General features: G+C 44.5%; 2 protein-coding genes and 1 long non-coding RNA gene across 5 annotated transcripts in view; 1 reads left to right on the top strand and 2 right to left on the bottom strand.

Moving 5' to 3' along the window:
• slc39a11 (solute carrier family 39, member 11) overlaps positions 1 to 6,335 on the top strand; it is a 65,692-nt gene extending 59,357 nt beyond the window's left edge. For 2 of the 3 annotated variants that reach the window (XM_060037081.1, XM_060037079.1), the window contains exons 7-10: positions 1,474 to 1,543; positions 3,001 to 3,099; positions 3,308 to 3,466; positions 4,400 to 6,335. In XM_060037081.1, coding sequence (XP_059893064.1) covers positions 1,474 to 1,543; positions 3,001 to 3,099; positions 3,308 to 3,466; positions 4,400 to 4,478 — 407 coding nt within the window. In that variant the 3' untranslated portion in view covers positions 4,479 to 6,335. The remainder of the gene's footprint in view (positions 1 to 1,473; positions 1,544 to 3,000; positions 3,100 to 3,307; positions 3,467 to 4,399) is intronic. The other variant, XM_060037080.1, reaches the window with a different exon arrangement.
• Positions 3,700 to 4,252, bottom strand: LOC132446669 (uncharacterized). The gene is made up of 2 exons (XR_009522954.1): positions 3,977 to 4,252; positions 3,700 to 3,941 (listed from the first exon to the last, which is right to left on the bottom strand). It is a non-coding gene; the product is annotated as an uncharacterized LOC132446669 (long non-coding RNA).
• LOC132446668 (ankyrin repeat and SOCS box protein 12-like) lies at positions 5,613 to 8,652 on the bottom strand. The gene is made up of 2 exons (XM_060037082.1): positions 7,890 to 8,652; positions 5,613 to 6,606 (listed from the first exon to the last, which is right to left on the bottom strand). The coding sequence occupies exons 1-2, from the start codon at positions 8,650 to 8,652 to the stop codon at positions 6,455 to 6,457; spliced, it is 915 nt and encodes a 304-aa protein (XP_059893065.1). The 3' UTR covers positions 5,613 to 6,454.
• Between the last annotated feature and the right edge of the window lie 15,974 nt (positions 8,653 to 24,626).

The following is a 24,626-nucleotide window of genomic DNA, read 5'->3' on the forward strand; positions in this document are numbered from 1 at the left end:
AAAAACATGTCATTCTGTACAATAACATTATTGTGTCAAGGCAATGACCTGATACATACTACAAATCCAGAATATATAACAATCAATAATACATATGTAAGTACCAAGCAATATGCATACTAGTAATATGCAATGAATATAAAGGGGACCTGGGTTTGTGTTTAAGCATTGCTCTTAAGCTTCTTCGAGTGTTTATGTGGTCCAGGAACAGAGTGAATGTTGGGTTTGACCTTTTCACTTCTGGTCAAGCTGAGGTGTATTTTCAGGGTGCAAGAAAAGCAGAACTAATGAGTCATAAATGGTGTGCAAGGGAAGGGGGGGAAGGAGATGGTGGGATAGAGGGATAGGAGGAGGTGAGAGGGAGGGGGAGAGGATGAAGAGGGGGGTGAGAGGGTGGGGGAGAGGGAGAAAGAGAGGATTATAAGGAGGAGATAGGGAGGGGGGAGAGGAGCCTAAGGAGAAGATGGGAGTGGAGGAGGAGGGGGAGAATATGGGAGGGGGCAAGAGAGGATGAGGAGGTGGAGGGGAGAGGAAGAAGAGAAAATGGGAGGGAGGAAGAGAGGATTAAAATGGAGAGAGAGAGGGAGGAGGAGGAGAATAGTGGAGGAAGATGGGAAGATATGAGGGAGGGATTGGAGAAGATGGAAGAGGAGCAGATAGGAGGGAAAGTGGAGAGGATGATGAGAGGGAGAGGGAGGAGGATGGGCAGAGGGGACGGAGGGGGAGAAACAGGGTATATGTTGTCATTGTGGAAGCCATCACATAAGCCACCATTTTGTTAGTAGACTGAACTGGTACTCAATAAGGTAGTGTCCTTGAAGCATCATATAGTAACGTGTATCATCATATATTCTTGTGCAGATGAGTTGAGTAAAATGAATGCACTTCATTGTCATGCATCTACATGATAAAGGGATACTGTGTACGAGTTAGACTGCTATAGTAAACAGGTCATTTTAAATGGCATTGCATATGCTGGAACTGATGCTGTTAAAAAGATTAACAAACTCCGAATTCATAACTTGTAACATTATCTTAATTAGGTGCATTCACAGTGAACTTATCTTAATGGTAAATGTCCCATCCACCCAACTTTCCCCAACCAACCCCAGATTGCAAATATGCGTTGTGTGATTCAAGTGTTCATGCATACCAAGTGGCAGACCGTACTGTATATCTCTAAATGTATCACAGCAGTGTTTTCCCAGCGGGGATGTTCAAGCTGTTCCAATCTAGACCTACGTCTTTGTCTGGCCCACGTCTCTTTTTTTCATGTTTCTCCTCCTGACTCTCCTTTCACTTATTATCTTTTAGTCCTCTGTTCATCTGCTGCTCTTCATCTCACTGTGTGTGTGTGTGTGTGTGTGTGTGTGTGTGTGTGTGTGTGTGTGTGTGTGTGTGTGTGTGTGTGTGTGTGTGTGTGTGTGTGTGTGTGTGTGTGTGTGTGTGTGTGTGTGTGTGTGTGTTCAACAGAGGGCCTGGCTGTAGGTGTAGCATTCGGTGCCATAGGGAAGACCCCGTCTGCCACTTTTGAGAGCGCCAGGTAAGAACGCTGCTGGAGGCTCATGGGGCATTGCATGTTTGGGTGTGCAGGTGTACACACGCACACATACACACACACATTCTCACATAAGAACATGCAATGCACCCAAACATGACCTCACAGAGACATTCATGCAACTTCATTTGCTCATATTGAACATGTTGCACTTAAACCTACACACACACACACACGCATGCACGCACGCACGCACACACAAACAGACACACAGTCGATCTTGGCTTCTTTCATCAAACTCATGGCATTCTGTGTCTGTGGCAGTAACGCCCCCAGACATATTGGATAGGGGTGAGCCAGATGAGGCCACCGAAACATCTGGGAACCCCCCATGAAATCCATTTCAGAACTGAATTTCAGGACTTATTTTGCTGTTGTGGTATATTATGGAATAGTTGAATCTATGTGTGGTAAGGAATCTCACACTGATATGCTTTGGTATCATACTCTACAGTTAATGTTAATTATCTGATGGGCATAGCCGTATACCATACACCTAACATTTCAAGTTCCACAATAATGATGCTTTAACGTCCATTTTGATTAAATGTTGATTCATTTCATGGTTCTTCAAATAAGGTAGTTGTCCCTTTTCCTTTAATAGACAAATATACAGCTTTAATTTGAAGTACATTGATTGTAGGGAACAAGACATTTACTGGGGCTAGTTGACCATGCCTTTATTATTTTTTACTTTTATGAAAAATAGACATTATTGATTTAAATGAATAGCGCTTAGTCTTCAACAAGTTTTTTGTTCGGTTGGATGCTTTCAAAATCTATCTCACTCTACCAGGTTTCTCCAAAGTTGCCGACCCCTAGCTTTAATAGTAGTAATTTCTGTTATTCTTCTCACTATCTCTATTAGCAGGGCTATCGGTACATTTTCGATTGTATATATAAGTTTACCTCCAATGACTTTCCATCAACTTACTTGGATGTTAATTATGCAGCACCCACAACAGTAGCTGTTTAGAATTGGGATAACACCAGTATAGGGACCACTCAAAGGTACTTTGTTGTGAACTGCTGCCATCTGGTGGTTGTGTTAAAGCACAACATGTTTAATGCAACAGGTAGCACTGGTTCATTAAGTCCCAACCACAAGATGAAGAATGTTTAAAATCAGTTGGAGTCCTATTTGGATTATTTTAGAACAAAAGCAACCCACTGTGCTTTTCATGAAGCTACAACAAAATCGCAAAGAAATACCAAATAATATCGAATAAGTAAAAACATTAATCTAACGTTAAATATCCTTGAGAGCATGTACTGTTGTCGTGTATAACAAGGTTCTGCTTATCCCGCTGTAATCAAGGTCATTAGAAACCGAGGGATGACTGAGTATCCAACAGCAGTGTATGTCACTGTAAAAATAGGGAACATGAATGAAACATTTCTGAAAATAGATTGGTTATATTTCATTTTTTCTCATCCCTCAGGAACCTGGCCATCGGAATTGGCATTCAGAACTTTCCAGAAGGGTTGGCGGTGAGCTTGCCTCTCCGCGGGGCTGGGATGTCGACGTGGGGAGCCTTCTGGTAGGCACCAACCAAGAGTGTGTTGTGTTTGGCCCTTAGTCCACGGGTACTTGCATCGATCCCTGACATCCGCACAGGCGTCCTTGATCAATAAGCCCAACCCCTTCTGCTCCACTCCACTGTGTGTGTGTGTGTGTGTGTGTGTGTGTGTGTGTGTGTGTGTGTGTGTGCAATTAGTTAATCCCTTCCCCTTATCTCCCTCTCCCAGGTACGGCCAGCTGAGTGGAATGGTGGAGCCGGTGGCGGGGTTGCTAGGGGCCGTTGCCGTGGTGCTGGCGGAGCCCCTGTTGCCGTACGCGCTGGCGTTTGCCGCGGGGGCCATGGTGTACGTGGTGGTGGATGACATCATACCGGAGGCTCAAGTCAGGTAAGAGGAGGATGGAGAGGCAAAAGGTTATGAGATCGCGATGTGTAGAGAGAGGTTTTCTCCGTCCAAACGATCTAGATTCAATGTAGATTCAAAAACATTTCGAGAAGAATCAAGATAATTACTTTGCGTAAACATCGCCTTTGACTTAATAAGGGCTATGCAAGTTGTGGCCCCTGGTCAAGCGAGGGCCCCTTGTTAAGCAACAAGCAAACAAAGGCACAGATGCAAAATAATGTTTTTCAACTCCAAAATAGATGATTTGCTGAAGATTTAATTATCGATTCTTAGTTTCACCATAACTGATGTCCAGCCCGAATGGGCTTGCGAGAAACTTATTGAGAAACATAAAAAAACAAAAGACATGATGCAAATTGTTTGATGCAAAAATGCATGCAAATACAGGTCAGTCTAGGGGTTGTTGCACAGCCAAGTCCTCATGTACATGGATACGCACAACCCAAAAACAAGGTATCTCTCTGTCTACATTGAGTTTGACTTCTCTCCTACCCCGGGCCATAAAATAAAATGAGCGGTTTTAAAAACGTCAAACTTCAATGGCCCTTGAACCCACCATCTGCCCCAAACAGCCCCGCTTTTCCAGGCCTGTTTCATGCAAGCAAAAAAATCCAGCCTGCTACATTTGCCCTCCTTGGGCTTTTCTCAGTATGATCCTGGTCCGTGTTGCACTACAAATACGAGAAGACATTTGCGCTACATTTGCTTTGGCATTTAGCACCCATCGTTAATCAATAAAATAACAAACTAAACAGAGAAAATTGTAATGGCTTCACATTAAAATTACCCTTTTGTTAAAAATCTGTTGTGCAACCCGTTAGGTAGCTGAATGGCGTGGAAAATCCTTTGTTCATAGATGGGTGAAGGTTGTGCCTTTTCTTTTTCTTCTCTTCTAATGTGTCCTCCCGTTGCCAGTGGAAACGGGAAACTAGCATCGTGGACGTCGATTCTGGGCTTCGTGGTGATGATGTCACTGGACGTGGGGTTGGGATGATTGTAACCAAGGCGACGACAAATCCAACGTCAAAATCCAGATCGCTCACAAACTAAGGAAGGGACCAAATATTCCAGTCTTCTCAATGCAAATAAGGGCTCTACATGTGCATTCATTCTTTTGTTGGATTGATCAGAGGTTATTTTTTAAGTTGGTTTGAGCTTTTTCCGTTTTTACTCTCTCATTTCACCCAGGTTGATTGTTATGACCGTGTCCATATTATCCCATGCAGCTCCGAATGAACAAATACTTGAAGGGCAATGTGTCATTCTTTTGTGTCATTTGCTTTCTCATGTCCGTTTGTGTGTTGTTTGGGAATAGTCTGGGGATGAGTTTAGGTTATTTTAAGTTGTACTTAGTCGTCCATTTTTAATCTTGCTGGATCGTCCATGCAATGAAACGGATGCAATGCTGTTTACAGTCACAGAAGATGAAGAGATTAATACATTTATTAAGTGATTTAATTTAATGTAATTGCCATTGGTGTCAAAGTGTAGGGGAGAATAGTTGTTTTATGCCTCAAAAAATGACTTGTAATAAAATGTGACAACTAATCTCATCTACGTTTTTCTCTGACCAAATGCTGACAAAGAAATTACCAAGAAAAAAACATCAACCATATATTGCCTGTTTTTATTTCTTATTTATTTTCAGTAAGGCACTATCGAGGGCTGCTATGTGAATGTCAGCCCACTCCCACGCCGCTGACTATTCCGGTAACTCCCCTTTGGTTAGCAGAGGGCTAAACATAACGTAACATACAAATCTAAATCGTACACCCATGCGTTTCTAATTTAGCACGGTGTCTCAGCGTTCCTGCTCTTGTCGTTATTTAAATATTTCACTTCGGGTTGTATTAAGTGGAGGCAGGCCGCAGAGTGCCTGAAGCCTTCTTATCATCCCTCAATCAGTCATCCAGCCCTCATTATAGTGGTGCGTTGTGATGGCTGCGGTGTGCAGGAATGTGTGTTGGAAGTTGGAGGCAGTCTCTCATTGAGATCCATCAGGGATAGGATTGATCAATTCATCAAGGCCCTCAAAGCTGAAAGGCATAACGGGACAGAGCCATGAATCCCCATTGGTTGTTTTATCATGAGAACTGTGTGGAAATACAAGTATGACATGGATACAGTATAGAGTAACGAAATATACATTGTGTTTAATATCAGATGTTTGGCATGCACAATAGTTGTGTTGTATTCGATTATTCAGGACATTATCCACACGTTGTAATGCGTAGCTTTTGGGCCAACTCGTGATAGAACATAAGGATTTTCTAGGCTGTACATCGCTCTCTGTGTCCAAGGGGCAGATTTTCCTGGTAATTCTCTCTTTGAAACAAGGGGGAATTACTGGCTTAAAAACTCAGTTGATGGCAAATGTGTGCATCTTTTTCTTGTTTCGTGGCATCGAGTATAGTAATGATAACACTTTGGTCCTAAGTTATCATAAGCATGTCTTTAAAGAGCCGGTAGTTATGCCTCTGCTCAAAGATGCCCACAGGTTAGGTGGTCGACATTTGTGGAACCTATAACTAGACGCATCAAACAATGTCTTTTTTTCTATTGTAACACATTTACCGTTTCAACTCTTCACACACATCACACAGGGTTGACGTCCTTCTAAACATCCTTTCTCTCGCTCTCTCACACACACACACGCATGCATATGAGAAAGAAAGCACGAGAAAGCGGTGCACAGAATTGCAGAGAGCTCGACCCATTTAATGTAAGTCTAGAACCAGCTGCACGTCTAACATCGACAAAGATGACGAATATGCCATAAAGTACAAAACAGAAAAGTGAAACAAAACTAAAAAATTCTTCATAACCTCAACAAAAAGCTTAAAAACTAAAACTTGGCTCAAAAAAACTGTAAAGAGCAAAAATAAAAACAAAGAAAACTAAGGCATATCCTGATGCGTTTAAGAAGTGCTTCTAACAGGGGCACCGTGTTGGCGAGCGGCCGTCAGCGAGCTATAGGATCATGACGGGCATGTTCCTGTACTCCAGGTAGTCGATGAGTCTCCGGGGCATCGCCAGCTGGTCCACGCACTGGATCCGGTCGGCCTTCTTTAGCTGTCCCCGGATGGCCAGTCGACACTGGGAGGCCAGAGACTTGGGAGTTCCTACGAGGGGGAGGGAGAGAAAGTGGTCGACGGATGATTACAAATCCAAAGTCACTTGTGTCTGTTGAGCCCTTGATTACAAATCTGATAGTGCTTTACATTCAATTTGCATAGTTCGTCACGCCTCTAAAAGGGGCAAGGAAAAACTCCCCAGATCGAAAAGGTAATGAAACCGTGAGAAGGAACGCTGACACAATGGCATAGTGGTTAGCACACCTTCATTGCAAGATAAGGTCCTTTGTTTAAACCCCTGGGAGCAGGGGGGAGTTTGTATACATGTTCACCCCATGTTAACGTGGGTTTTCCTCCCACCTTAAAAAAGAGAGTCATGTTAGGTAAATACTGCTGCCGATGCCCTTGACCTAGGCAGTAGCCCTGGGGTTGGTCCCCAGGCGCTCGACTGTGTAGCTGCCCTCATAGTGATGCTAGCGATGGGTTGAATGCAGACAGAGTGCTCAATTCCCTTTGGGATCAATAAAGTATCTAAAATATTATAAAGGTAGAGGGATCCTTCCTCTCAGGGATGGTTACTATTGCTGATTCATTTAGAAATACTTGCTAAATGGGTCAGACATTGAATGTTATGAGCATAAAACTAGGTAATAAAACAAAGGTTAAGTAAGAATAAGTGATAAGGGAAAAGTAGATGCGTTTGAAGTAACCCTTTGTAAAATACCTCACCTGACATTCCCTATCATTGGATTACATTAATTGCTGCCTCTACATTTTGATTTGTCCTTTAAAAGTGTCAGCAAATGTTGCCTTTCCACCACCAACTCCCGTATTGTTGCGTTTTTCCTGCGATTTAATCTCTGCGGTCCAAGCTTACCGGTCAGGTGATTAACTATGTAGAACATAAACGTTGTGTGAACTGCTAACAAAAGATCTTCACTGTTTGCCCACTGAGGAAATGAAACTGGGGTGTGTGCGATCAGCTGATAAACAGCTGATATGGCAACAACAACACAAAAAAAAACGGGGAGGGGAAAGTTAAGAATTCCCCTGGCAGAAACGAGAGCTGCAGATTTCGTTTAAGGCCGCTGGATCAGCAATAGCAGGTAATAAAGATAATACTACTACGGGATAAGATGACAGCAAAGCTACACCCGGTCGGATGACCGCATTACCTTGACACAATCAACACATGACTATGATTGTGTCGGTGTGATAAAATCCAGTGAAAGCCCAACACAGAGCCAGTCTCTGTCTGCACTAGGAGTCTGCGAGACCAGTTTAGACTCTTTTTTTTCAGCGAACATTGCGAACAGAAGACGGGACCACACCTCTCTCCCGCAGCAGCAGCTCCACCGCCTCGTTCTGCTTGGTGGACTTCTCGATGATCAGCGTGGGCAGGTACACGTTGGCGCCGAAGTCGATGAGCAGCCTCACGTACTCCACGCCGCAGCCGTGCCGCAGGCACATCTCCAGCACCGTCTTGGGCTGCTTGATGCGGCTCAGCAGCCCGCCGTCGGTGCAGTTATAGTCCGGGTCGGCGCCGAACGCCAGCAGCACCTTGAAGCACTCCATGTGTCCGTACACGGCCGACAGGTAGAGCGGCCCGCTGGACACGCTCGCCCCCGAGCTCCACAGCAGCACCTTGGAGCGCGAGTTGACCTCGGCGCCGTGGCGCAGCAGCTCGCGCAGGACCACGGCGTCGCCCTCCCGGGCGGCGGTCAACACCGGCGAGCAGTTGTTGGCCATGCTGCCGTTGGGGTCGGCGCCGGCCTTGAGCAGCGCAAGCACGCACTCCAGGTACTTGCCGCACACGGCCGTGAAGAGCGGCGTCTGCGCCTTGACGTCCACGCAGTCGACGTGGGCGCTGTGGGCCAGCAGCACCTGCAGGCAGCGCAGGTGGCCCTTGGAGGCGGCCATGCGGAGAGGCGTGCCGGCGATGCCCCAGCCGCCGCGGCAGTTGATGACCCTCTTGTAGATCTCTTGGCTGAGCATCTCGTCGAGGAGCAGGGCATCGTCTTGGGCGACGGCCTGGCGAAGCTGCTGGATCTCACGGCTGCTCTCTTCCTCCACAGAGGTCTTGAGTCGGAGCATAGGACCACCTGCGTTTGTGAGGCAGATGCAGTGAGGGCGTGAGCAGGACGTTTTACATCCCGGGAATCCCGTATGGGTGGGTTAGCCAAGAAGTTAATAAATAATTATGGAAATAATCACATTTGATTTAAAAATATTTTTTTTGATTTAGCGATTCATCATTTCAGAGGTTTATATTTGAATTGAACCGCAACGTTAACCATCAAATGTTTGTGATCAAAATGACAAAATGATTGTTCATTAACAATTTCAGATTTGAATACTTTTCTGTTGATCGACTCGTTGCAGCTTACATTAGATCACATTAGTTCAGATCAACTGAATGGGTTGGTTACCGATGCTTAAGAATCTCACACAACCTCACAGAGACATCACAGGCCGAGAGGGCATTATCATTCTTTAGTCCACAACACATAAAAATTGAGATTAAAGATTAAGAACGTGACAGAGATTTCCTAAACACTCCTCAATCATTATTATATATTATATTTTATTGTATGCATAATGCAAATAGTATATACATATTAGAGCTCTCGAAGCACTTTTCAAATGGATAAATAAACTATGCCATGGATGACTTGCAATGTTCCAGTCGGCTATAATGTTTTCCTTCATTCTGTTTGGGAACGGGTTGGGCCTAACCTTCATATCCGTCCCTCGATTGTTATGAGGCATGCAATTATTGTCATTTAAATCATTGTGTTGATCAGGTTTCTGTGATCGTCCGTTCTGATTAATGACCCCAGTAGAAAGAAAAGGATTTGGGCTCAACTAAAAGGACGTTAGTTTCATGCGGAAAACAGCCTGGTGTGAGGCTTTTTGAATACAGCTTTTGTATTCTCCTTCCAGTTTAAGGGCCTCGTCTACAATCAATCACCAACCACACTTGGGTTTTACTAATGTTCATATGCAGTAAGTTACCCTCTGTCCTTCCTATAAATAAAACGGCGCCAGGTAATAGTTGCCGACAAGACCCCTTACGATGTATAAAGTAAACAAAAATAAATATAAATGTTCCCTGGGGGGGCAGTTTTGTTATCAGCATGATCCAGGCATCCCTATTCACTTTGTCATACCGAGGCCTGGAGATAATGTAATGCCATCACCCGGGCGATGGTGAAACTATACATTTAGATTAACATTAGTTAATCGCCATACGGTGCGGATTTGGGAACACCAAAACAACAAGCAGTAACATCAAACCATACACACTGTGATACTCTGTCATATCACACGGCGACACCGTTTGTATTCACGAATAACAACTTGCTTGCAAATCGCCTGCTTGCTTGCGATCTGCAGGCACTTCTGAATACCTATTGGATGTATGTCATCGACGTCCAAAATACAATCCGAGATTATTTACAGTAGGCCCGATCGGTATACCAAGATGAGGATGTGGGGATGACCCAAAAGAACACGTTGACCATTAAAAAAAAAAAAAAAAACGATCACACATCGAGAGTAGTCAAAACGTCGCGTCGGTTTTGGGTAGTAAACATAATATCGATTAAAACTAGGGATGTATATGATTGTGTTTGTGTTTACCTCGGGAGATGTCGGTGTCAGCTGTCCCAGCGCCCCATAGCTCTGCAGATTACTGTATGATGACGCGTCTCTTCTTCTAGCACCCCACTACTGTAGTGACCATGGGACCGTTACTGCCATCTAGAGGCATGCTCTAGGTGGCAGTTCTTCAAATAATTACATATTTAGTAAATAATTACATTTGTTCACGTGTAATTTGATTTTCACATCCCTGCACGTAGACTACAATATTTCTGTTACATTATTCATAGTGCAATTATTTAAAATAGCATTGAAGAAGGTTCAGTTTCATCTTTTGTTTCTCAGATCATAAAGATTAGTTTTCCATTATGTTCTCAAAGACTGGTAGTTAGTAGATTTTTGAATTAAGTAAATACAGCAGCTTCCTTAAATAACAAACAATCAATAAAGCATAAGTGTATCACTTGGTAATAGGAGTGATTCCACTCTAGGGCTTTATACTGTGGTTATTATGCTCCATATGTACACACGGGGGCAGCAATCGTCCATGAAATGTACCAACTACCTTTACCTTAGCCTACCTCGAAGCTGTCGCTGCTCATGTTTTATTGAATTGGGATGCGGTGCTGTTGTGACTTGGCTGCAAACATTAATATAGATCAAACACGTCCCATTAACAAATTCATGCTACAGTTGATGATCCTCCCTGCTTTTATCTGTTGGATGAATCCGTTAAGATAGTGTCCTCAAGAGTACACACACACACACACACACACACACACACACACACACACACACACACACACACACACACACACACACACACACACACACAATAACAAAAGTCGTCTTGTATTTATTTAGAAAGGGGATCATCCATGTCTGTAATAGTGAAGGTGTGGTGGTTGTTAACTAAAGTCAATATTTGCCTGGCTCACAGGGCAGTCCTCAGTGTATGATTAAATAGTACTGTATAACTAGACCTACCCTGGTAAATATTTAGTAGGTGGTGTCCTCTTCCCGCAAATGCCCAGTATCTTAATCTAGGCGTCATATCAGGAATATGTAAGATTATTTCAGCTATTGGATGATTGTTGCAATCAAACAGAGATTCTGCAGTTCTATCCGAAATGGAGTCGGAGTGCTGCATTGTATTTGTATTGAACTATAAATGTAGCCATAGTTTCTTGTTGATATTCTCACTCTATGATACATAGATATTTCTCATGATTCTCTCCTGTGTCTGCTGATTCAGATAGCTGTATGTCTGGTCGTCATGCCCTTATCACTTTCCAACCCCATGTGCTTTTCACATATATATTAGGCCTATTTAACCCTGCCGCTCCTCACTGTCCAGCTGTACTCATCCTGTTTCCTGTGCCCTCTGTAATCTCTCTTATCCCCGCTCCTCTTCTTGTCTTTATCTTTCTCACATCTCCCCCATTCTCCTCTCCTCTCCTGCCCTCTCCCTCCCCTTAATTTAAGTGAACCGCTCTCCTTCCTGTCCTCTCCTCTCTTACTCTCCTCCTGCCTCCTTCCCGCTCTTCCTCTCCTCCTTTCTCCCCTTGTCTCCTTTCTGGTCCCCTCCTCTTTTCCTCTCCTTTCCTCTCCTCTCTTCCTCTCTTGTCTCTTCATCTCTCCCGTCACCACGATTCCTTTCCTCCTCTCCTTCTGTCTCCTCCTCCCCTCTCCAGGGGATCTAGCCGTCTTCTCTCTATCCATCCGGAACATTCCCTGGACCGTGCCCAGTGCCCTGCAGCTGGTCTCCATTCAGTCTCTCTCTCTCTCCCTCTTGTTCTCGCTCCCGAACTTAACCCTGTGCTCTCCTCAGCATCCTCCCCCCCCCCCCCCAGCCCTCTCCCCCATCTTCCCCCAGTGCACCTCCTTTGGAAAGACCCCGCACCCCAGCACCTCATGTGTTCAGGGGAGGAGGGAGTCCTTTGGGGAGATATTTGACGAGCTTGTGGCTCTATCGGGCCTGCAAAAAGCTGAGGTTTGTGGATAATAAATAAATGCCTTATTTTTATATTTTCCTTTTTTAGTGGGGGGCGGGTTGGCGAATGCAAGACAAGTCAGAAGAGAGGGGGAACAGAACTCGGGGGTGGGTGGGGGGAGGAAAGATGTTTCCAATTGGAGAGAGAGAGAGAGAGAGTCGGTAATTAACCCCCTCTTCCTTCCAAAACAAAAACACACTCCTGAAACATGTGTGAGAAAGGGGATAGGGCAGGGGCTTGATTGATCTTTGGCTGGTGCTGTGTGTGGGGGGGTATTTGTGTGTGTGTGTTTGCTCCCCCACGTGCGAGTGTGTGTGGTATGTGTTGTGCAAGATCATGAACAACAGTTGCGGTTGAATCTGTCGTTTCTGTGTCGGTGTGTGGATCTTTGTAATATCAAACCACTGTAAAAGCACACACATTTGAAACTACACACAAATGTGCACACACACACACACACACACACACACACGCACATAGAAAACAACCGACCTGAACCAACCCACGTACACAACTGCACAGAAGCAGCAAACACACACACACACACACACACACACACACACACACACACACACACACACACACACACACACACACACACACACACACACCCTCACACACACACCCTCACACACACACCCTCACACACACAATGCCACATCTTCTAATTGGGATGGATGGATCTCATTATGAAAAAGAGAGAGAGAACATAATAGAGGGAACTGAAGAAAGAGGGAGATTACACAGCGGTAAAATAAACATTAAAGCAACCCTTCACTTAACACTTGCAACACACACGCACACACACACACACGCAACCATACACATACATACACATACATACTGGACACCACCAATGTAAATAATTTGCAGGTGTTGCGTTGTCTCAGATGTTTGTCGTCCAAACTAAATTTTACTTCTAACTCCCCTCTCCACCTCTCACCCCTTAATCTATGGCCATCCACTGGACACGCCCTTGGGGGTCAACAGCCTTTGTCAGTTTCCCCTTGTCTCCCATCACTAACGTCACCTCTCTAATAGGACCTTATAGGCGTGTTTGCAATGGCGTCTTTACACCAGCCCAAAACAACACTGGTCTCTGTGGCTGTCAGGGCTGCATTGTGAAACAGGCTTCAACCTCTGGGGACGACAATAGCCGAATGTTGAACGTGTCAAGCATTTGGTCATAGTTAAAGTGTTTGTGGTGTTTTTGAGAAACAACACAGAGTGAAAGTACCGTGGATTTTGATTTCTTGGAATAATGGCAATAAAGTCTGATACATAACAAGTATATAACAGCCGAGTTAAAAAAAAGCTAACATGGAACAAAAGTGACGGAAGGGCAGTTAATCTCCGTCAGCATAATTTAATAGTGTTTTTCTTTCTTATTTTGAGTTTTATTATGTGATGATCTGTCTGGCCTTTACATACTGACTAGAGTGGAGTGAAATACAAACTAAACTTTCAATCATAAAGAATATCGTTTTTCACTGAACTATGATCACCCTTTCACACTTTAAAATGGTTATATTGGCCTAATATACACAACACAGTTCTTTGTATAAACCAATGATTACATCTTTCGCAATTCGATCAACTTTGGGGTTCCGTGGCTTCCAACTAAATGTAGATAAATATTATACATTTTTATTTAATGTGATAATTATAATATTTTTGTACTTATATTGTCCAGTATTGAGAAGCATACAGGTGTTTCCTGAGGCACCTGCTCAGTGTTCACCTAGTTGATGTCATTACAGATGGAAATAATCATAGGGAATGAGAAAAAAACATTTGCATATAGTTGCATTTGTAGACACAGTCAAATTTGTTATATAATATTGAAACCTGCGATGGTGATGTAATATACGACCACGTATTGTGAAGTTACAGGCCTCTCGATCTTGTGTGTGTGCTTGTCTTTCGTACATTCCTGTATCCTTTGCTGCAGTGTGTAGCTCTGGGAAGATTGTTAAAAAGTATTAGCAATGTTCTATTTTACTGTTAAAGTGCACTGTGTTTATGTTAATATGATGCTCTTGAGGATGGGGAGTTGTAGTTTAGGGCTCACCAGGATCTCTATTGAGTTAATGGTGATTGTATTTCTTGTCATGAGAGTGAGATTAAGGCCCCGTCCACACAAAGCCGATTTCATGGCGAAACCACAAAGGTCTTGTACGGTTCAAACGCCTCACTGTCACAAACGCCTTGGCTCGAAGGCGTAGCACATAGGGAGACAGACACCGTCAGGTAACGCTCATTACAATAATCTCTATTTATTCACAGGTATTTACATAAGTCAACATAGAAGACACACACACACACTCACACAGTTGGATCTGATTATTTGGGGATTCATTGCAGGTGGCTTAAGTAACACAATCAGATCCCGGGTTTTGGAGGGTTCCGAGCATTGCGAAACAGGAAGCATGACCCGTCTACCAGGCTGTCTCTGAGTTACGTAGGTGTCTCCTGGAAGCATCCCACGTTCCCTTTCTAAAAATGCCAAAACACAAATACAACAAGTATGACGACACGTTTGCTGGAGGTTTATGTCATCTTTTAATATCAATGTTTGTCACGATTTCCAGATCATATCAGAATTGGAATCGGAATATTTGTATATTTGTTAGTCAATTTGAATGTACAAGGAAACCGACAAGGTTGGTGCATAGAAGTCCAAAAGCAGCACGATATAGGCAAAACATTAAGCAGAACCAGGGAATGTTCAAAGATATGAAATATCAATAATCACACACTTATACTATACTAATAACTATAAGTTAAAAATGATATAGGCTGTTAAAGGCTAAGAGGCATTGAGAGGTCTATGGCATGTTTATGAGTCAAGTACACTATAACAACACACAACGACAATATGAATAGTCGGGTGTGGGTCTATAGTCAGACCCAGGCCATTCTACAATCTAGACCCTAGAGTCTAGAGTGTATAATGGCCTGGGTGTAGACTCTAGACCCAGGCCACTATACACGTCTAGAGTCTAGACTCTAGAGAGTGTATAATGGCCTGGGTGTAGACTCTAGACCCAGGCCACTATACACTCTAGACCCTAGAGTCTAGAGTGTATAATGGCCTGGGTGTAGACTCTAGACCCAGGCCACTATACACGTCTAGACCCTAGACCCTAGAGTCTAGAGTGTATAGTGACCTGGGTCTGACTATAGACCCAGGCCACTATACACTCTAGACCCTGGAGTGTTTAGCATGGCATGGCTGTTTGGCTGATTGGCTGCTTTGAGGCTCCTTTGAGGCTCCTTTGAACATGTGTCTTGCAAATCACTGTGGTGGAAGCGGGTTTGGTCAACTCTGACTTGTCTCACCACGTACGCACAAACGCTGTCTCTCTGTCTCCCCATCTCATTCCTCTCTCACTATCTAATAGACACACACAATTTCATGAGTATTTCACAGAATTTCATTGTTTCCTTATTTCAAAAATAAAGGCCACATTGGCTTTTTTTCACATAAAGTTCCTGAAAATAGACTACTTTGAGGTCTAGTTTCTCTTCCTGTCATTTACCAAAGTTCATTGCCTCTTGTGTCTTGGCTGCAATCTCAGAATCTTTTCCCCAAAAAATAATTGGCCATCACACTGTTATAGCTGTGATCAAATTTGAGAGGTTTTCCTATCTGCAGAGTGGGTTGTGTTAACTATAGTCTAAATATGGAAGCCATGTTTCTCACCTCACCTCTGGGCATTTGTGTAATGCTGACTCATCCAATCAATCAATGTTATTTCATTATAATATTATTGGTCATATCCATGCAAGAGAAGTCTATGCTGGTGTTGCAGAATCATCAGGCAATCGTCCGAGGGGCAGATGCTCTCTTCTCTGTGTTCAGGGGGTCCTGTTGTGTATGAAAGGTTGGAGGTCAAGGGATTAATCTCCCCTCCGACGGACGGATGATCTCTTGAGAGCCCACCGAGATGAATCGCAGTAGGTGATTGTGTCTGAGAGGCTTTTCGTTTTCCATTTCTGTCCGTTTGAGAATGAGTTTCTCCATGAGTTATTTTCAATATTGTCGGGGGTTGAGGGATCTTGATAATGGATGTTGCCAGCATATTTTATAATAAAATAAAACACAAGCGTGGAGTGAGTCTGAATTTATGGATTGCCAAAGTGTTGCCAAGAAACCTGAGTACAGAGCGCTACGGGACAGAACTCTTTATTCTTCAGATAAAAACACATAAATGGTTGAAGACCTTGGTCTGCTGCTGGTCAAGGAGAGGCCTACCGTACCACACTGAGGTGTTGCCTGTCCATCTCTGTACAATATACACCACAAGAGAGACCTACTGTACCACACTAAAGACGTTGCCTGTCCATCTCTCTAGGACCACAGGAGAGACCTACTGTACCACACTAAAGGTGTTGAGATCCCATCTCTGTACAACAGGGACCACAGGAGAGACCTACTGTACCACACTAAAGGTGTTGAGATCCCATCTCTGTACAACAGGGACCACAGGAGGGACATACCGTACCACACTAAAGGTGTTGAGTTCCGATTAGGGATGGGCAAAACGATTATTTTTCCGGGAATCATTTCTTTCAGTTCCGTTCACTATCACGATTCGTTCGTTTGATTCGTTCGTTTGATCATTCGTTATGTCAGATTATGTCATTTGACAGGGAATCTCACAGGTGTCCACCCCCCCCCCGCTTATAAGCATTGGGTACGCCCGCCAATTAAGGCTTTTTCACAGCCTGCCCTACCATAAGGGTACTGTCGGCGGTTGAAACGCCAGCCGTAATTGAGCTGCGCCAAGCCGCACCTAATCAAATCGCACCGCGGGGTGGAAACGAGGGGGAATAAAACTGAAACTAAAAAAAGTTTTCAGTCAACGGTGCGCTCGGAAAACCAAAAAAGCGAATTTCTGCAGCATTGGACTGTACGACACAGTTCGATAATTTCCATGGTAGGTAAAACAATACTTTATTAAAGCATGCAATTGTGTTGTAGAACACAATAAAAAGAAAACGTATAAAATGCTTGCATGATATTGAAGTCTACAGCGATTGTTTACCCATTTGCCATTGCAACACGATTGCTACCTGCTGTAGTGCTCTCATTGGCTGAATCTTTTAGAACGTTTTAGACTCAATCAATATAAGGTCGTAGGGAGACGGAGCTCTGTTCGTTTGTATATTTTATTTATGTGAACATATTTTTGTTTTATGTCAAAAAAAAAAAGAATCAAAAAATCAGTTCTCTTGTTTTGGGAATCAGTTCTCGTCGTTCACCTTCGGGATTCGTTCGTTGTGAACGAATCGTTCGCGACCGACCCATCCCTAGTTCCCATCTCTGAACAGTGACCAGCACGCTGAACAGAGCTGACTAGAAATAATTGTTGAACACGCACCAAATTGACCGTATTTGCATTGGTGTATGTAAAAAAAAAAAAAGAAAGATGAGTGATTTACTAATTAATTTATGTGAATCTATGAGTGCAATATCCTGCAATCCACATGACCCCTCAACCTGAGTACTATTGGCATAAATCCTGTTGTAACCGAGGCCCTATGTCCCTTACACGTGCTCTCACGGTTTGTACATGGCCATGTTATGTCCCCGTACATATGCTTTTTTCCCTCTGCCATAACCCAGTAAGTACATTGAACTTAACTCAATTACATTAATTACATGGAACTAAAAACAGGCTGGCTAAACACAGAGAAAAGGAAGTCCTTCTGAGAGTATTTATGAAGGCAAACCTTGCGGGTAGGTCTGTTCTGGCCAGGGTTGATTCCCTCATTGTGTAATAGAGACACGCTGCAGCCAAACCAGTGCAGAAAATAGAAATATTATGTTAAACACAACCAGTTATGGGAGTGGAAGAATGAATGGGAGGGCAAGATTGGCGCCTGTGTGTGTGTCGGCGTGTGTGTGTGTGTGTGTGTGTGTGTGTGTGTGTGTGTGTGTGTGTGTGTGTGTGTGTGTGTGTGTGTGTGTGTGTGTGTGTGTGTGTGTGTGTGTGTGTGTGTGTGTGTGTGTGTTACTGACATGTATTATTAAGTGTCGCAAGGCTGCCACATCTCGTCAGCGTGATTTTGATGCCGGTTGCAAGTTTGACGCCAGTCGGAAGGAGAGCCGGGGACTGGAAGTCTATGGGAATAGAGAGGGAGAGAGAGAAGAGAGAAACTCAAACAAAGTGGGTTGGCGTGAAGGAGGGGGAGAGAGAGGGGGAGAGAGGAGAGATCCAATCAAATTTCAGAGAGAGATCAATTGTCTCTCGCCTCTTAATGATCATGGTCATACAATTTTGACAGGGCTTTCCCCAACCTTTGCACACTTTTGTGTTTAACTCAGAAATATCACTGTGATGATGTTGCAAATTCCTGTGATTGTTGATGCCACGTTGTGTTGTGCCCAGATGTCTCGTGGTCAAACAAGAACTATGCCAAACCCTAACCAGCTGACTGAACTGAAACTGTGGCTACAGCGGCCATTAGACTCTCTGACATATTTAATTTACCAATCGTTACCCTTCCACTTCACCCTAGCTCTCCTCTACCCTTCCTCACCCTTAAGCCATCGCGGTCGGATCAAAATGTGCTAATTCAACAACCCCACTCTCCCGTCATTATATTTGTCTCTCATATTTCTTCTGTATTAATATCTCCCATCTAGCATAGCTTATCCGAACGCAAAGCTTTTAGCCGCATGCGCTGGCCAAACAAATAAAGCCATTGCGGTCAATTAGGCGAAGCGGTAGAATGAACAACGTATCCTTGGCTTTGGATTCAGTATCAGAGTGATACTGTGTTTATTTGAGTTGGAGGACTGCGATCTGCAAGGGGCTCAGCTACACACAAGATCTGCCCATCAGGGGGGTTGGGTAAGGCTACTCGGACGTTTTAACTTGTTTAGCTTTTTGTTTAATGTGTGAAAATTGCGAAACGTTCTCATTAAGTGCTGCGGTTCGATCGGTTAGTTGGACGTGAGGACTTCCTAGTTGGATGGCAATGATATTGTTCCACAGACCACAATACACAGTAGCATTCAACTATTTCAGATCCAACGGGGGATGAGAATCAGCTGAGGTACTTCAGAATTAGCATCGTGTTTAGCCTGTCCCCAGGAGTAGTCTGGCTCTGAGCAGGCAAATGCAATTCTTTGAACCATTTTTATTCAAGAAAACATTTTGAGAAACAAATTGATGATAGGGTGCTCTAGGATTCCTTCAGGTGAAGTGCTGAACTGCTAGCTGCTAGACCTATCCTCCGAAGAGGTTAAACCTGTCCTGTGTAGTGGCTACAACTATCCTTTGCAGCGGCTACACCTTTCCAACATCCTGTCTTCTGTCTGTTTGTAAAATCAAACATGCGATGGCACATCCAAATCATACGTTTCCCTCAGTCCTCCTCCTCCTCCTCCTCCTACTCCTCCTATTCTTGACTCCATCTTGGTGGTCTGGGGAGCAGCTGTGTGGCGACATTTTGTCACTGGTCACGTAACAACAGCGGGATGCTTGTTCCCAGGTTGCTAAAGATGTCGATGTTATGTAGAGCGCTCTTTCATTGCCCCCCCCCCCTTTTCCTCCTCCTGCCCCAGATCTCTTTAGCTGCCTTCCAACAACAGACTGCACCAGGGCGGCCAAGCTGGTCCGCGGCCCGCCTCTCAGGCCGCAGGAACCACACCGACACATATGAGATATGTTTTTTAGTCCACACACAGTTTCGTTTTTTCTTGAGTGGGGGAGGGGGGCTGGAATACAAACCCGTTATTACAATCCGATTTGGAGAAGCGTTACACAAAGATGAATAATAATTTTTACTAGTGTGAGGATCTGTTGCCATAGTTATGGGCTAGCGTTAAGCGTAGCTGTGTAAACATTGTGGTCAGGGTTTTTCTTTTAGTAGGAGAGAAGTGGCATTGTCGTGGTGTCTGTCTTTGTGTGTGTGTGGGTGTGTGTGGTGTGTGTGGTTGTGTGTGTGTGTGCGTTTATGATTAATGATTCTATGATTTTCCATGTTTGTGTGTGAGTATGCATGTCTGCATTTGTGTAGTGTCTTTCTGAGTGTGTTTTTTCATGTGTGCGTGAGAGAGTGCTTGAGAGTTTACATGAGTGTGCAGTTAAGTGTGTGTGTGTGTGTGTGTCTGTATGTTTGTGTGCGTGTGTGGTTGTGTGTGTGTTGGTTTGTGTGTCATGTGATAATCTGTGTGTGCCTGTGTTTGTGTGTGACGTCTGCTCTTTGAATGCATGCACGTGTGTTTGTGTGTGTGTGTGTGTGTGTGTTTGTGTGTGTGCGTGTATGTGTGTCAAAGCAAAAACGCCCACCCTGTCTCCTCAACCCACACTCTCTAGATAAAACCTTTTCCCAGCACATTCCCATATTTCCTAACGTCCAAGGAATTGTATTTATCTTGGAGATAGCATAGCGACCATAGATTCTGGAGGGACCGGAAGGTGCAAGTGCAATTCCCACATTGTTCTGGATCTTGCTTCTTATCACCGGGGGAAACGCATGTTCATTCAGGAACAAAAGTGAGCTCATGTTAGTTTTGTGACTGCAATATTTGGACGCTATAAACATTTAGGGAAACATGGGGACCCAGTTGGGGAACATCTGTGAAAGTGTTTTAGTTTTGTGTTCTGCAGTTAACTCATTGCTAGGGTTAGGGGAAGGGTTAGCTAACCCTTGACCAAATCACTTTGTTATATAATAGGTAGTGTTCTTATCTATGGCACGCCCACGCACACACACTCATGCAAGCACACACATGCATACCCCCCCCCCCCCACACACTCCTCTCACACATGCACACTTGCTTACTGTCCCCTCCCACACACACAGACACAAAAACATACACATCCCAACCCCTCCTCTCCTCTCCCACCCACCACACACACACACCTCTTCCCAAACACAGGCACTGACCAAATGCTACACAGTGTTGGCGTGTGTTTAGTTTTGTAAACGCGGTCAGCCATTGAGTGAGGACAAATATGTGTGCACAGGACAAGGCACTCCATCTCTCCTCGATTCTCGCCCCCTCTAGCCCGCGTCCTCCACTCTGAGTCCAACGCCTCCCCGACTGTTACAGGGGACGTTGAGAGATTGACAGTTGAGTGGATAACCATAGAGGAATCCTCAGAATGGGGACGACATGCACAGCAGTACACACACGAAGGCTCGCAAGCATGCACGCAGGCACGCACAAAAGCACATACACACTCAAACACTAACACGCACGTATACATGCACATACACGTACACATACAGATACACAGTGGAAGCAGACTCAATTGTCCTCCAATACCCAAAGGCCAACATGCATATCAGAGTCAAACAAATACACACACGCGCACACATCCACACCGTCAGACACACAAATGCCCATGCACACACAAATTCCATACACAGCTACACACAAGCACACTTGCACAGTCAAGATTACACACAGACATGCACACACACAAAACACACACACACACACACACACACACACACACACACACACACACACACACACACACACACACACACACACACACACACGTTACAATCACAAAGGCACATACATTCGCATTTACAGTCAGACAAATACCATGCACAGTCAAGATAACACACAGACATGCACACACACACACACACACAAGCATGTCCGAATCAAACATACACACACGCATACCCATGACATACACACACCCACACAAGCGTGAAGAATCTGAACGACGCACACACATGCACGCACACACATTTCACACATTACAATTGGGTGGAATTGGCGGGGAGAGTTTAACATGCCTGTGGCCCCAGGGTCCATCGGAGCAGTGCCCAGAAAGACAAACAGCAGCGAGGGAATGGAGACGTATGTGAGTGATCGAACAGCACCAGAGACGTGCGGTGTAAATAAGAGAGCTGGGATTATGACATGAAACCACAGATATGTGGTTCCACCGAACTCTGTCGGGGGAAAACTGCCCTACGGTTCGGGTCTGCCGATCGTCTCGTTTGACTTGCCCCAGGCAAACTTTGTTTCCAATGGAGTTTATTTCTTTACGAAATGAGACTTATTAATTCTGTTTTTTTGCTGCCCTTAGCGTTACAGTATGTGCCATGAGTGTGTTGTATTCAGTGTCCAGAACACATCTGTAGATTAAGATATATTTGGGAATGACAATTGACATTTGGGCGTGCAGCAGAGAGCTTGATTCAAAGTGAAATTTAGTGGTTTTACAGATGCAGGTCATTAAGGAACAGGTATAGGGTCAGGTTCATCATGTCATATGTACAGTATTTAGTTGACGATGCACTTACTAAAGTAAAAAGATGTTAACCTGGTAGTTTAAAGTGGTTGCATATGAAGCCATACGTGTTTGCGATCAAACCGTATAGAGAGAGGTTGACAGAAAGAAAGAGAAGTCAGAGGAAAGAAAACAAATTGGAAGCGAAGGGACTGCTGATTGATGAGAAACATCTCATATCATATGCTCTCTCTCTTCTCTCTTCTCTCTCTCTCTCTTTCTCTGTCTCCACATCTGACACCACAGTCTCAGGCTCATAAAGTAGCGCTGGAATCACTCCTGGATCATCCGTAACCATGGTAACCGGGCTAAACACAACTCTGACAAAACCACTAATTTATAGCAGAGTTCAAACTGCTGCAACGTACACACATACATACACACACACACACACACACACACACACACACACACACACACACACACACACACACACACACACACACACACACACACACACACACACACACACACACACACACACACATAAAACAGCAGTACAGCCCCATGTTAGATAAACATACACTGCCATGCCAAATGAATGCACACGCACACACACACACACCCACACCCCCCCCCCACACACGCACACACACACGCACACACACACGCACACACACAAGCACGGACGCACGCGCACACACACACACACACACCCACACACACACACACACACACACACACACACACACACACACACACACACACACACACACACACACACACACACACACACACACACACACACATCACACACACATCACAATGCTAAAGACGCATTATCCCCAAAAATGCATGTACACCAAAAAGGGGAATTCTGTTTAATAGACTTGCAAGCACACACACACACAGACACAGACACACACACACAAAGTGTGGAGAAAGAGATGCTGTGTGTACACAGGAGTATAACACAGGTGACTGCTCTCTCTGTGTGGTGCGATTGGACTGCTGTGTGCATGTATGTCCGTGTGAGTGTGTGTGCATGCATATGTTTCTATGTTTGTTTGTATGTTCAGGGGCGGTAAACAGACCGAGGGAGAAATGGGGAGAGGAAGGAGAAATGTTTATTCTCATATTTGAGAATGTAGTTTTCTTTGTAACTCTATTACTGTGGCTGTCTGTTGGCGTTTCTGTGTATGCATATGCATACATATGTTTGTGTGTTTGTCGTTGTATACATGTGTTGGTGTGCACATGCACAGATGAGTATGCATGTGTGTGCAGGGGTGTGTGTAAGTGTGCATGTTTCTGGCCATGTGGTCTCGTTTAACCCTTTCTCTCGAGTGTGACACCATTTAACCTGCAGGCCGGAGTAGGACTCCAACTAAAAACCCACTTCCTGTGCACACAGCTGCAGGGGGGGGGGGGGGGGGGGGGGGGGGGATGCAAATGCAAACACAATCTTCACGTGCTTACAAGGCTGCCACATTGTTGTGCTCCACTTGTGTTAGACTTGTGGATGCGCAGCTTTGCAACGAAACTCGCAGAATAAACTCCTAAAACATGACATGGAAAAGGATAATTATAAGGTCCCTGTTCCCTAACGTTAGCTTAGAGATGGATGTGTTAAAGATAGCCTTTATAATGTTCGATCATAACATCAGATTGTTCTTTAGGTGTCTCATTAGTTTGTGGTGAGTGGTTTGTAAGGGTGCGTTGTGGTCAGCTAACGGCATGGTCAGTCTCATCACCGGTTCCTCCATTGGCCAGGGTTTTGTGAGCTAAAATAACCCTGTCTACTCCTAACAGCTCAAAAAGACACATACTGTGGCGCCCACGATCGCAGTGTTCCTTGTTCCGCAAAGGGTCCTCGGAGGGTTCGGACTGTCGTGAGTTGGACCTTTTGCCCCCTCCTGGGTCCTTTGCGACCACGACTCCATTATGCATGATTTGGTGGACTCGCCACCGCCACTGAGATGCTGATCGTGTTGGGTTGGTTGGTGTTTTGTGTGTGTGTGGTGTGTTTAAATAAAGGCCACTCTTGGGGTTGTATTGTGTATGGGTCACGAGAGTTACAAACGTATGTAACCCCAGCCCACATCTCTCCATTCCCATACTGCTCGTCACAATACGTTTGCAATTTATTTATTGTTTGCCGATTATAAAGCAGCTCATGTGGCATCCGTCCTGAAATTTCTCTCTGGGCTCTCAGCGGTCTCAATCTTTCAAAGGAAACGCCAAGATTCCCTCT

This window comes from Gadus macrocephalus, chromosome 18 (genome assembly GCF_031168955.1).
Source record: "Gadus macrocephalus chromosome 18, ASM3116895v1".
Lineage (NCBI taxonomy): Eukaryota > Metazoa > Chordata > Actinopteri > Gadiformes > Gadidae > Gadus > Gadus macrocephalus.